The sequence below is a fragment of the Eulemur rufifrons genome, chromosome 16 (assembly GCF_041146395.1).
Source record: "Eulemur rufifrons isolate Redbay chromosome 16, OSU_ERuf_1, whole genome shotgun sequence".
In the NCBI taxonomy this organism is placed as follows: Eukaryota; Metazoa; Chordata; class Mammalia; order Primates; family Lemuridae; genus Eulemur; species Eulemur rufifrons.
In genome coordinates this window covers 50519212-50532307 of record NC_090998.1, presented here as the reverse complement: position 1 = coordinate 50532307, position 13096 = coordinate 50519212, and the positions used below count along the sequence as shown (strand labels likewise).

General features: G+C 35.2%; 1 protein-coding gene across 4 annotated transcripts in view; it reads right to left on the bottom strand.

Moving 5' to 3' along the window:
- Positions 1–13096, bottom strand: part of MSRB3 (methionine sulfoxide reductase B3) — a 139857-nt gene that overhangs the window by 105648 nt on the left and 21113 nt on the right. For 3 of the 4 annotated variants that reach the window (XM_069490029.1, XM_069490027.1, XM_069490028.1), the window contains exon 2: positions 3816–3942. The exons of the other annotated variant lie outside the window; for it this stretch is intronic. In XM_069490029.1, coding sequence (XP_069346130.1) covers positions 3816–3891 — 76 coding nt within the window. In that variant the 5' untranslated portion in view covers positions 3892–3942. The remainder of the gene's footprint in view (positions 1–3815; positions 3943–13096) is intronic. 4 annotated transcript variants of the gene reach the window in all.

Sequence of the window (13096 nt, the reverse complement as noted above, 5' to 3'; positions counted from 1 at the left end):
CCTATGGTATCCCCTATACTGTATTAACACAATAAAGTGAGAAAAAAGAAATTGTTTTTAACAATAAATTCAAAAGCCAACTGAACCATGTACTTTACTTTTAATCCTCCTACATAGAGCAGTCTCAAATAAATTTGTATTCTTAGTTAAATTACCTCAGCTACATATAAACTTTCAAATGTTTATTTATTCATTTAACAAATATTTATTAAGTGCCAGGCACTGTGCTAAGATCTGGAGCTACAAGCCTGTGATTCATAGAGTTCTAGTTATACAGATGATATTCTATGACTTTCAAACACCATTTGAAAACTATCTCTAAGATGTCTAATTTCCCCATTAGAATCCTATTACATCTTTATAAAGCACATAATAGCCATGTGGCTCTTCAATTAATGGAGCCTGTTAAATACGCCACTGAAGTCAAGTAAGAATCACAACCACATTATTACGTGTATGTTGTTACAGAAAAGTATAATTTATCACTGTAATTAGTACTATTTAGACAAATTTTATTTATTTCACCCTCACTTGGCTAAAAGCTACCACGATATCTAGTTTGAAGCTACAATTACACTTACTTTTAAAAGTATGTATAAAATTGTGCTTCCTAATCCCTCCTCAGATAATGCTTCAGTCTTGATTTAGAGGCAAGGAATTCTAATGTTCAAACATGGAAAATATCTGTGTCCTCCCACCACAATCCAGCAGATTTTTCTGTAAGTTCCCAGCATTAATTAGTAGTGTGTTCTAAGATTTGATTAACCAAAAACCAAAAGTAAAAACAAATGACACTTAGAAAATTCACAGAATTTAAGAACTGAAGAGATTATTTAATTTTAATTCCTTGTTTTAAAGATGAAAAGACTGAGATCCGTAGAGGTTTATTGATTTGTTCAAGGTCACACAAGTTAAAGGCAGAGCTATGGTTAGAGTTTTCTGACTCTTATTCCAGTGCTCTTTTTAATACATAAGAGAAACTGTTAGAGGAAATTAAGAAGAAATTTTGAGAGAGGACAATTACCTTTAATTACAAACATGAGTGAACCGTAATTCAGATGCATTTAATAAGCCTTAAATTAAAATTAGGCTTTATTAAAAAATAAGTAAAGGAAGTCAAAGCTGAAAAATAATAGATCACTCTTCTGGGATATGGCCTTCATGCAGGTCAATCCTGTTATAACCAACTTTAAGAGCCTGTTCCAATTATTTTTTAGTTCTGGAATTATTTCATATTGAATAATACTCAAAATTAGTAGGGCACTGGCTAGGGAACAGAAATCTTTTTGATTTACAGAGATTTCTGTTGTAATGGGTTTTGACCAGGGAACAGTAAATTAAAGCAAGACTTCAAACTTTCCCCTTAATTTCCTATATCTCCAATTTTGGCCTCTTCTCTACCTACCCCTACAAAGTAATAAGAACTAGAATTCCCATCTTAATTTCATTTTTATTTTTCAAAATTTAGTTTGTTTCATTATTGTTGAACTTAATTTCTTCAACATTTCTATACATCTAAGAGTTAAAGAAATGGATGATAAAGATTTTGCTAATATTCAAGTTATAAAATATGTAGACACTGGAAGACTGACTTTCAGAACACTTAAAAATTAAGTAGTGCTTGAATGTTTAAGGAATTATAGAATACGATTCTAGCCAATTCATTTATCAAGTTAAAATGGGTTTACAAGCCCTGAGTAAGAAAGATGGAGAGTTTCTCTGGGCTTTCATTAGTACTGGGTAGTAAGAATAAAGACTGTTACGTATTTATAGGACTTGAATTCTGGTTCAGCAGGATATATAAGTAAAAGAGATCAAAACAACAGACTGAGATGGTTATTTCTCAAACATAAGGTGTATATGTGAGTCTTATGAAAGTAAAAAATAGCTAAATGAAACATGGGACACATTTAAGTGTTTTTAAAAGTCTATTGTATCGGAAAAATATAAATGTATATTAATATAGATACATGGATTTCTATAGTGAATACAGTGAAGACATATATAGTGTTTACTAATATGCCAGCCACTGTCCTAGGCACTTTTCACATCCCAATCTATTTAATTCTCACAGCAACTCTTTCAGGTGGGCACTATTATTATCCCCATTTTACAAACAAAGAAGCTAAGGCACACAGCTAGTTTAAGTGGCAAAGCCGGATTTCAAACTCAGTCTGACTCCAGAATTTGTGTGCTTAAGCAATGTGCTATAATAGCTACTTCCTAAAATTTATCAGTTTTGTTGAATTTATCTTTGAATCATTTTGTTACCAAAACTTAAAGATACTCATATTTCAATTAAAGAAATTTTTTTTTTTTTTGAGACAGAGTCTCACTCTGTTGCCCAGGCTAGATTGAGTGCTGTGGCATCATCCTAGCTCACAGCAACCTCAAACTCCTGGACTCAAGTGATCCTCCTGCCTCAGCCTCCCGAGTAGCTGGGACTACAGGCATGTGCCACCATGCCCAGCTAATTTTTTCTATATATATTTTTAGCTGTCCATATAATTTCTTTCTATTTTTAGTAGAGACGGAGTCTCGCTCTTGCTCAGGCTGGTCTCGAACTCCTGAGCTCAAACAATCCACCCGCCTCGGCCTCCCAGAGTGCTAGGATTACAGGCGTGAGCCACCGCACCCGGCCCAATTAAAGAAATTTTGTAGGGAAGGGAAGCTCCCTGAAGTTTAAGAAGGGCTCCATGGAGGATATGGTGCTTGTACACTGGGCTAACTGCTGCTCATGGTTTGAGATGTAGCTCAAGCACCATATCCTCCATGGGGCCCTCCTTAAATAGAGACCTTCCCTTCCCTACAAAATTTCTTCCCCTAAAGAAAAGAGCTGGGACCATCCTCCTCTGAATTCCCATAACAATCCAAGCATAAATACCTCTAGTACACTGGTGTTATGGCTCAATGGTCCTCACACAGTTCCATTTCCACCTTGTACTCATTGAAAAAAAATCAGCTTTACTTTATTTATTATTGTATCCTCACTGCTTAACACAATGCCTGGCACTCATAGTCAATATTCGGTACATGTTTAATGAATTGGAATTAAACTATATAATATAGTAATAGAGATATTTATATCAACAGAAAATGTAAATAATATTGATAATCATATTCACAGAAATAAAATATTTGGCCATTATGGTTCTCGTAATAAAATTAAAATATTAAACTTATAATATAGGCACATATGAAATTTTGGACTTCCATGCCTCACTTGCTTAAATGCCTAAAATCACATTTTTAAAAAGTGTAATGGTTCTAATTTAAGAACCAGTTGACACAAGCTATATTACTTCTGTTTATTTGATCACTGTTAAGTAGAACAGCTTTTCTTTTTAGCTACAATAAATAAGTAACTTAATTATGCTAAAATTATTCATTTCATTTTTTTTTCCTAAAGGAATGGCCACATGTGGAATGAAAAGCATTTTCATTATTCTTTAACAAGATGAATGTCCTATTTTGTGTGATTTGGGGCAGTTTCTTACTAAGATTGCCAGCCTCTTATGAACATTATGATTTGCAGATGTGTAGTGTGCATTAAAGAACAAGAAGATATCATGAAATATTAGTAACAATTATATACTGGGCAAGGAAACTGGACAATGTTTCCAAGAGTTGTAAGGACTGTGGAAATGAATGTTACTCAAAGTAGAGTGGTGATTTATAACCAATTTCCTTCTTCAAATTAGGACCCAAGAAAAAGAAAACGGAATTTAGCAAAGCGTGATGGTGTATCATTTCCTGCAGCAGAAACACCCACTCAGCCCAGTGCCCTCACTATGTACAGTACAACAAGCAGCAACCTGAGGGAAGCCCACAGGCTCGAAGGGCTACTGGCTGGCTCTTTGTCACCAAATGCAGCAGGTTGAAGGCAGACATCACTGTGATATCTTCACCAACAAAACGAGAGGCAAAGAACAGGGGCAAGAGCTGAGTAGGAGAAAAACAAAATACACAAATTAAAATATCACAAATGTTAAACACATTCATTGCACAATTGATGGTTACAGTTTTATCTGGAACTGAACACATACAGTGCTAATAAATTTCAAATGCCTATTTTTCAGACAGTGAACTTACTTTTAACCTAGGCTTATTTATATCTTATGGATAAATTACACACTATATAATAGCAGGGTAACCTGTGAACTCAGTTGGCAAGAGGTTGAGAAAAGAGACAATGTTTAAAACAGTTGAAAGGAATTAACGTTTACTAAGTTTGTACCATGTGACAGGAACTGTCTGGAGCCTAATATACACGTTGTATCATTTAATTCTTACAATAAACCTAGGAGGTAGGTTTTATGCCAGAATACATATGTGAGGAAACCGGGGCTCAAAGGTCCCAGGGCACAAAGCAAAGAACCAGAGGAAAAAGGATTAGAAAACCCTGTTAGATCTGACTGCAACGCCATGTTCCTGCCTCACTCCACTCTGCTTTCTTCCAGCAATTATTTGCAAATATGCCTCCCAGGGGAAGACTGTAAAACATCATACGATTAAGAAATTTCTTTTGTTCAAGCTTCATTTTTCTTAATAGAGAGCAAAGAAACCTCAGGAAAACTAAGAAATTTCACTTTTAAAACAGTTTAAGTTTGAATAAAGCACGGCAAATATAGATTTTCATTCAATTTTATGATTTATAATTTCTAGATCAATTCTGTGAATAATATTCATAACCTATTGTTTAAAAGGATAAAAGTTTAAAAGGGTAAAAATATTTTAAAGTCTTTGGAAATAAATCATGTGGAAGAATCTCAAAATTTTATTGATGTTAACCTATAGAGAAAACTTCAAGTCTTAGGATTTTCTTTAAAGTTTTTATACAAGATTCCAATTGGTAAAGATTAACTTCAAATGAAAATGGAAAATACCAGATTAATATCAACTTCCTATATTTTATTTAAAATTAGCATTTTAAGTGGCTTTAACCACTAAATGTCCAAAAATCAATATAAAATTAATGCCTTGTTCATTTCCTGACCAAAACCGCCCACCCCCCGTCCCAAAATAAAAGTCTGTTCCTGGACTCTTCTGACCTCCTTGAAGAACAAACATATAATAAACAGTAATATATTTTACCAAATCACTCTGGAGTATATCTGACAGAAATCTGCTTGTATTAACATGCCTGAACTCTGACTTCTCCAAACTAAACTCACTACAAGACTAAAATATTTTTGTGTTACTAACTGGAGACAAAGGGGAGGAAGAGGGAAGGTAAGTATCACAATGCACAGACTGAAAGAACCATTAAACATAAATAAACATGTCATTTTCACGAGTGACTGCAGAGCAGGGAAAAGAGAGCATTCCTTTGGAGCAGACTACTGACTAATAAAAGATCAAAGGTCTATACCTCACAACACTATAAATAAAAATGTATTTTTTTCCTTGTGACCCTTCTCTGTGAGGAATAAAGTGTGCACGGAAAATGTAATTACTTAGCAAAGCTGCAGCCTCATTGTGCTCCCACAGCTGACCATAAAACGTCTTCCTATTCTGTTTCATCAACTGCTGTACCAGGCAGCCTGGGCGCCTACCGATCCCTGTGGCCATCTGGCTTGTGTCAAAGCCAGCGCACAGGAAGAAAGGCAGTGATGTCACGCTGCAGGTCAGGGAAAGAACAAAGATGCATTCTACAATTAAAAGCTAAGGGCCGCAAATACCAGGGGCCCTCCAGCATGATATGATTGTGTGATTTAAGAGTCTGTGTTGCCTTTATTTCTACCCAAATAGCCAGGGCTCCATCTAGTGGCAAATTAGTTTTGCCCAGTTTTTTTAAGAGAGGACCCAGAAAGTGCTACATTAGCACCAACAAAGTGGAGCAACTAAAGTGATTTTACAGCAGTCTCGTCTTTTTTTTTTTACTGAAGAATGCAAAAAATACAATTTGTCACACTGTTGTCCATTTTCAAACCCTACAAAGATTCATTTCATAGGTTAGGATTTGATACAATCCTGACAAATACTTGCAAAGACAGTAAAAAAAAAAAAAGCCAAGTTTGCAAAATGCATGTAAAGTGGCCTTACAAACTATTCTGAAAATATACATCTAAAATGTTAAGTGAAAAACAGTTCTAAAGAATGGATGTATGCATCTGGATGCCTTGGTTAAACCAAACTTATAATCTTATACTGCCACAGAACAAAAGAATCATAGTTAATATAGCCCTAACATGTGACATCAGGAGGAACTCTTCTCCAGAAAAGAAAAAGTAGTATTTTGATGCTGAAGTGTTTTAACAAAATTATTTTTTAGCTAAAGTTTTCCACCTAATTTATGTTTGCAGTAAATTAAATAAACCATATTGACAAACAGATGTAAAATACATAATACATTTGCACAAAAAATCATACATCACAATGGATGTGTGTGAGCTATAGACCCAGACTGTCTGGGTTTGAACTCTGGCCATGCCCATAACTAACTGTGTGACCTTGGACAAGTTACTCGCCCTCTCAGTGCCTCAGTTTCCTCAACTCTAAAATAAAGAAGTTAATTGGTAAAAAGTGTTTGGGAAAACTCCTGGCACATAGTCTTTGCTCAGGAAATGTTTGCCATTATTATTTAAATATGCCAAATATTTGCCATACTTTTTAACTGTATGAGAAAATTCTAACCGTCCATTTATACCCAGCCCTACTCAAAGTTAGCAAGCCATTCTCCAAAGAATCCTATTTAGACCATAAAACTTCAGTGGACTTCCACAGTGAATTATCCTAAAGAAAACAGTAGGATAAAGAAATCCTAAAGATAACAGCTGACTAAGCACTTGGCATGTGCCATTCTGAGCATTTCATATTTATTAGCTCTTTTAATCCTCGCAACCTTATGAGGCACATACTATCATCTTCCCGTTTTTAGATGTAGAGACTGAGGCAGAGGGAGGTTAAGTAATTTGCCTAGACCATAAATAATTGGATAATCTAATACATGCGAACTCAGGCCATTTAGCTCCACAGCCAGTGCTCTGGATCACCATACAACTGGCAATGAAAAGCCTTAGGTTGCCCCAGCCCACTCTAGATACTCCGATTCTGTTTCCCTACCAGGTAGTGTGATAAACATGTAATAAGGAAGCTTAATTCAAGATTATTTGAAAATTTTCTCCTTTGACACTGAGAGGAAAAAAGTAGGGAGTTAAGGAAATGAAAAGTGTGAGACATTCTCAGATTTCTAAATTTGATCTTTCTGTTCCACCAGGTGCATCTTCAACTTCTCTATCACCTTCAAAGATTTTCCCTAAATTCCTTGGATATACCCTTAGGATATATCCTAAAGATCTGTAGCACTGACTCAACTTGAATTTACCAAAACTTCAATATGTTGATGACATGATACTTTTGAGGACCAAACAGACCAACGGCTACTCCCTGCCAACTCCCTACAAAAAAATTCAAGTTTCCATTTAGCAGCTTTCTCCCTATTGTACTCCCTAAACTGCCTGAGTGAGGACCCTAGTCAGAAACAATCCTACTCCAAAAGAGGACAAAAGAAGCACATGCTTCTGAGTGGTGACAATCTATAGGAAAAGAATTAGCACTAAACACCCTGTAGAAATCAGCACTGAGCAACGACCACCAGAAAATCCATAATTCTCCAAGTTTATCCTCGACTTCCTCACTTTTGCATTGCCTTTGACTCAAATAATTGCACAGGTGAATAACATTTATAGATAAATAACATGTTATTTGTTTTGAAAGACAGACAAGATGCATCTTTCTAATCTCCCAGAATATCTGGTACATAATTTTGAAAATAGTGGCAGTTAAAAAACACTGGATGAACAACACCTAATGAGCAGTATCACACTATGTGTTGAAAACAATTAGATTACATAATTGTCTATAATTTCCTGCTCAAAACTTTATGGTGATTTCCCATTGCATATTGCAGAGTTCCCCAAATCATGTTCTGAGAAACACAAGATAACCCTTCAAACAAGTTTAGTATTAACAAATAGTGGTGTAAATGCTATCCAATATAAAGGGTCTGAGAGGCCTACAGTAGATACATCTGCTTAACTTTATCTCGGTTGGTGCCTCTGAAATGTTTTTGACCATACAAAACCCCTTTCTGTCCTATCACCATCCCAAAGAACATATTCTGGTAAATCCTTTAGATCAAGTCCAAATTCCTAAACAAAGCAATTGAAGTTCTACGTCTACCTGCTATCTAACTGCTCAGCCTTTTGTCTTGCCTTACCTCCACATCCCAACCCATCCCACACTCCTGCCATACCAACAGGTTCGCAATCTCCCCCAGCAGGCCAGCTGTTTCCTACTTCCACCTCCATGTCTTCATTCCATATCCTTACTCTCTTTGCAAACACTCCCAACTGCCACCATTCCCAACCTCTCCAATTCTAGTCCCCAGCATAGCACCAAATATACTATCACATCCCCTTTAACAATTTTCAGGGCACTGGTCTGCTTTTCTCTCTCCCTCTTCTAGATTGTTAGTTTCTTACGGACAGTGACACTCTTTTTCATCTTTGTATCCCAGTACCTGGCACATAACAGCCATTCATTTATTGAGTGAAAGACTGACTATGTAAATGACTGATTCTATGGAAATGATTGCTCAGGATCATCATTTCCAAAGAGGCTATTTTCTGCCACATCAACTGCTAATAGTGCTTAAAGGTAACAATCTGAATTAAAATCTGTTGGTTATACAATTATTAACAGTTCCTATGAAGAGGTGGAAAGTTGAAAACGCAACCTGACTTGAAATCCAAAGATAATTCAAATGCCCTATTTTGATCAAAAATCTCTACTTCTCCCTCTTCCTCCCCCTACCCCAGTCCACAACCCCAAGAATTCTAACATCCAAAAATCTGACTCAGGTTAGTTTGCTAGTGTTTATCTTTGCTTTGGGTTTATCTTTTTTTCCTTTTATTTTTTTCCCTGCAACAAAAAACTGCCAAAGAGAGATGTTATAAACAGGGAATCCAGAAAAGTCACAAAGTTAGTAATTAGCTCCAAAACAAATCAGCTGGCTGATTGTAGCACTGGATTTATACTGTCACCTTGGAGCGCCAGTGGCACAATCAGCACACGGTACTTACATACTGTCAAACCTAAAGGTCAAATTCCTTCCCAATAAATGCCAAAGGAATGTCCACATCAGTGGTTTTTCAAAAGCTAGCAAAATGCCCCCTCCCTGAAAACAGCAAGAGCCAAGAAAGTTGACAAATTTGAATTTTGTCAAGGATACCTAAAAACAAATCTCAAAACCCTAATCTCACCATGGTATCAGAAAAGAAAGATTATGTTAATACCAGGAACCAGGAACTATCAATCTCAAGATAAAGAACATTCTTTTAACTAGAGTACATTTAGTTTTGTGGGAAAAAGAAGTTTCATTTTTGTTGCTCTTTTTCTCATTTCATTATGAACAGAAGAAACTTCATCAGAGGCCAGCATTCAGAAACCACTAATCAAAATATCTACTATAAATTTCTATAAAAACATCTTTGTTCTTACCAGCACAGTGCTCAAACAGTGTTTGTTGAGTGAATTGATCAATCATTTAACTACTGCTTGAAATCAATAGCTCATTGGCTAGAATTTGGCATCCCTTTTGTTAAACAGAGATCCTTTTGTGATTGTATTTGTTTTAAGAAACAACAGAAGCCCAGCTTTTCAGAATCTTTAGTCAATCTTCTAAACTACTGAAGTGATTTTAAGATATGGAATTTTTAAGTTACTCAATTCATCTATATAAATTCCTACTACATGGGAAACAATGCATCAGGTGGTGATGAATATGTAAATGTATAAGATATAGTCTGTGTTGTCAAAAAATGTATTAGCCTGGGTGGGAATATAAGAAATATGCTAAATGCTTTAACAGTATAGAAGTAAATGTATTATGGAATTTCAGAAGAAGGAAAATTGCTTACAGCTTTAGGAGTGGGAGTGGCAGGGATTTGGAACCAAAGAAAAGATGTATGAAAGAGGACTCTTTTTATTTTTATTCTTTCATTTTTATATCTCTAGGATTAACGATTCTCAAACTTTTTGATCTCAGGATTCCTTACACTACTAAAAATTATCAAGGACTCCAAATACCTTTTGTTTATGTGCTTATACCTATCAGTATGTACTATATTAGAAATTATAATTAAGAAATTTTTAATATTGGCTTATTCCATTAAAAATTATAATAAAAAACAGCTTATAAAAATAATTTTTAAGCAGTAAAATTTTATTTTAACCCAAAAGCTCAAATAAACATTTACAAAAATGACATTTTTATTGAGAAATAACTATATTATTCAAAACAAAAATATGTATAATGGGAAGAGTTTTACAGTTTTACAAATCTCTTTAATATCTGATTTAATAGAAAACAACTAAATTGTCATCTCTGATTCTGTAATCAATGTGTTATGATATAGTGTTCTGACTGAAGTGTATATGCGAAGAAAGTCTAGCCTCACACAGATAAGTAGCTGGAAAAGGAGTATTTTAATGACCTTTTCAGACAATTGCAGGTATTCTGTTCTTCGTTACTACACAAAGTTCAACATATGGTAGTATGAAACCCTATCAATGAACTTCTCATATGTTACATTAAAACTATTGGTCTATTCTGTATTTTGAACAGATCTAACCTTGAATGATTTTGTAAAATTCTACACTATTCATTTGCAAAATACTGGTTCACTGGGTTATACAGATCTTTCATATACTGACATACTTCATTACATGTTACCAAAAAATCATACTCATTAACATTATCATTGATTTCATCAGAAAAGTTTTAAAGCTTGACAGAGGAGCTGTCAAGCTCACAATAGGAGATATAAATTTTCCAAAATTTTAGTTTTTAATTCTAAAGCTCAAATTTTATCATTGGCAGCAAGCACTGTCAGTGTTTTCCTTGAAATGACAGAATCATTTTGTTCATTTTTGAGAAAATACCTGCCAAATACTCAAGCATAACCATAGTTAAATAACCATAGTTTGTCTGTCAGGCATTCTTTCAAGTAAGAGGTATCTCAAACAATTGCACAGGTGCTTTTCCTGGAAACAACCACTGTGTTTTGGTATGCAGAAGCATTTTATAAAAATGTACTTCTCATTTCTTCACATGGAGTATTAAAAAGATATGTACTCAACTGTCAAGATTAATAAAACATAAATTTTGCAAAAAAATAAAATAAAAAATTAGCTGGGTGTGGTGGTGCATATCTGTAGTCCTAGCTACTCAGGTGGCTGGATGCAGGAAGATCACTTGAGCCCAGGAGTTCAAGGCTCAAGTCAGGTATGATCATGCCACTGCACTCCAGCCTAGGCAACAGAGTGAGACCTTGTCTCAAAAAAATATATATATACACACACACACATATATATACATATTTATACACACACACACACACACACACATAAAAATGTTGCTACTTCGTCAAGGACATTCGTAAGTGAAATTGTCTCTTTTCTCCTGTGTGCATGCTGGTGAAAAACAGAATGACTATTAATAAAGTTTGTTCACTTGATTAATACTATGACACCAGTAGTTCTATGCATTTTTGCTTTTGCAAGATCACTGCAAATGTCAACACAGTGAAAAAGGCAAACAGTATTAGTACCAAAATAGTTTCTGACTTTGTGAATTCCTAGAAAGGGTCTCAGAGACTCCAGGGATCCACAGTCCACACTTTGAGAAATGCTGGTCTGATACATTGCTTGGCACATAGTAAGCACAATAAATATTTGTCAAATAAATCAACAATGAACAGATTAATACATTTATAATTTATCCCATACTGTTTAAGAAACAACAAATGGTTAGGAAAAAAATATATTAGGTTATTAAGTATGAAATGTCTGATTTCCTTAAGTGCTAAGTTAGACAGTTGATATCTCTGACATTTCACTTTGACACTCTTGTTTTATGCTTATTGTTAAGGTACATTCTCATTCTTTCAAACACACAGTTTGGCTTGTGATTATCTTTCAAATTTTTTTAGAGCAATTTTTGGGAAACCATGGATAAGTCGAAAATTCATGTTATTTTTGAATATGAGTTCCATCATGGAACCAATGCAGCAGAGACAGCTCAATATATCAATGAAGTGTTAGTGAAGGATGTGACTAATGAACGCACAGTACATCAATGGTTTGAGAAGTTCTGTTCTGGGGATTTTAATCTTGAAAATGAGCTACATGGGTGACCTGAGACCAAGGTGGATAATGATGAGCTGAAAGCTGTCATGGAAGTGAATCCATCTCAACCTATGCATGAATTAGCAGCAAGGTTTAAGATTACTATTCCAACAATATTGGACCATTTGAAACAAATAGGCAAGGTAAAGAAGCTGGCTAGATGGGTTCTGCATGAATTAAACGAGTGTCAGAAGAGAAATCATCTCGAAGCTTGCCTTTGCTGTCACCACATAAAGACGAACCATTTCTATGCCATATTGTTATGTGTGATGAAAAATGGATTCTTTTTGACAATCGCAAATGTTAGGCACAACGGTTGGATAAAGATGAAGTGCCGAAACACAGTCCAAAACTGAATATTCCTCCAAAAAAGCTGATAGTGTCCGGTGGTGCAGCACTAGTATTATCCACTATAGCTTCATGAAACCTGGTCAATCAATTACAGTGGATGTCTACTGCAACCAATTGGATGAAATGATGAGGATGCTTGTGATTAAGCAGCCGAGATTGGTCAATGGAGACAGGCCAATCCTCTTGCAAGACAACTTTCAACCACATGTCGCACAAACAACGCTGCTCAAACTACAGAGGCTGGACTTGGAAACTCTCTGTCATCTCCCATATTCACCAGATCTTGTACCAACTGACCACCACTTCTTCCAGACTTTGGGCTACTTCTTGCAAGAAAAAATATTCAGTTCTCAACAAGCTCTGGAAAATGTCTTTTGTTATTTCATTGCCACTCACTCTCCAGCATTCTTTGCTGCTGGCATAAACAAGCCTCCGTTAAGATGGCAAAACTGTGTCAATAGTTTTGGTGCATATTTTGATTAACCATACTGCTTCTTGTTTGAGATATAATAAACTAAACTTTTGATTTGAAATTGGATGTTTCATATTTAAT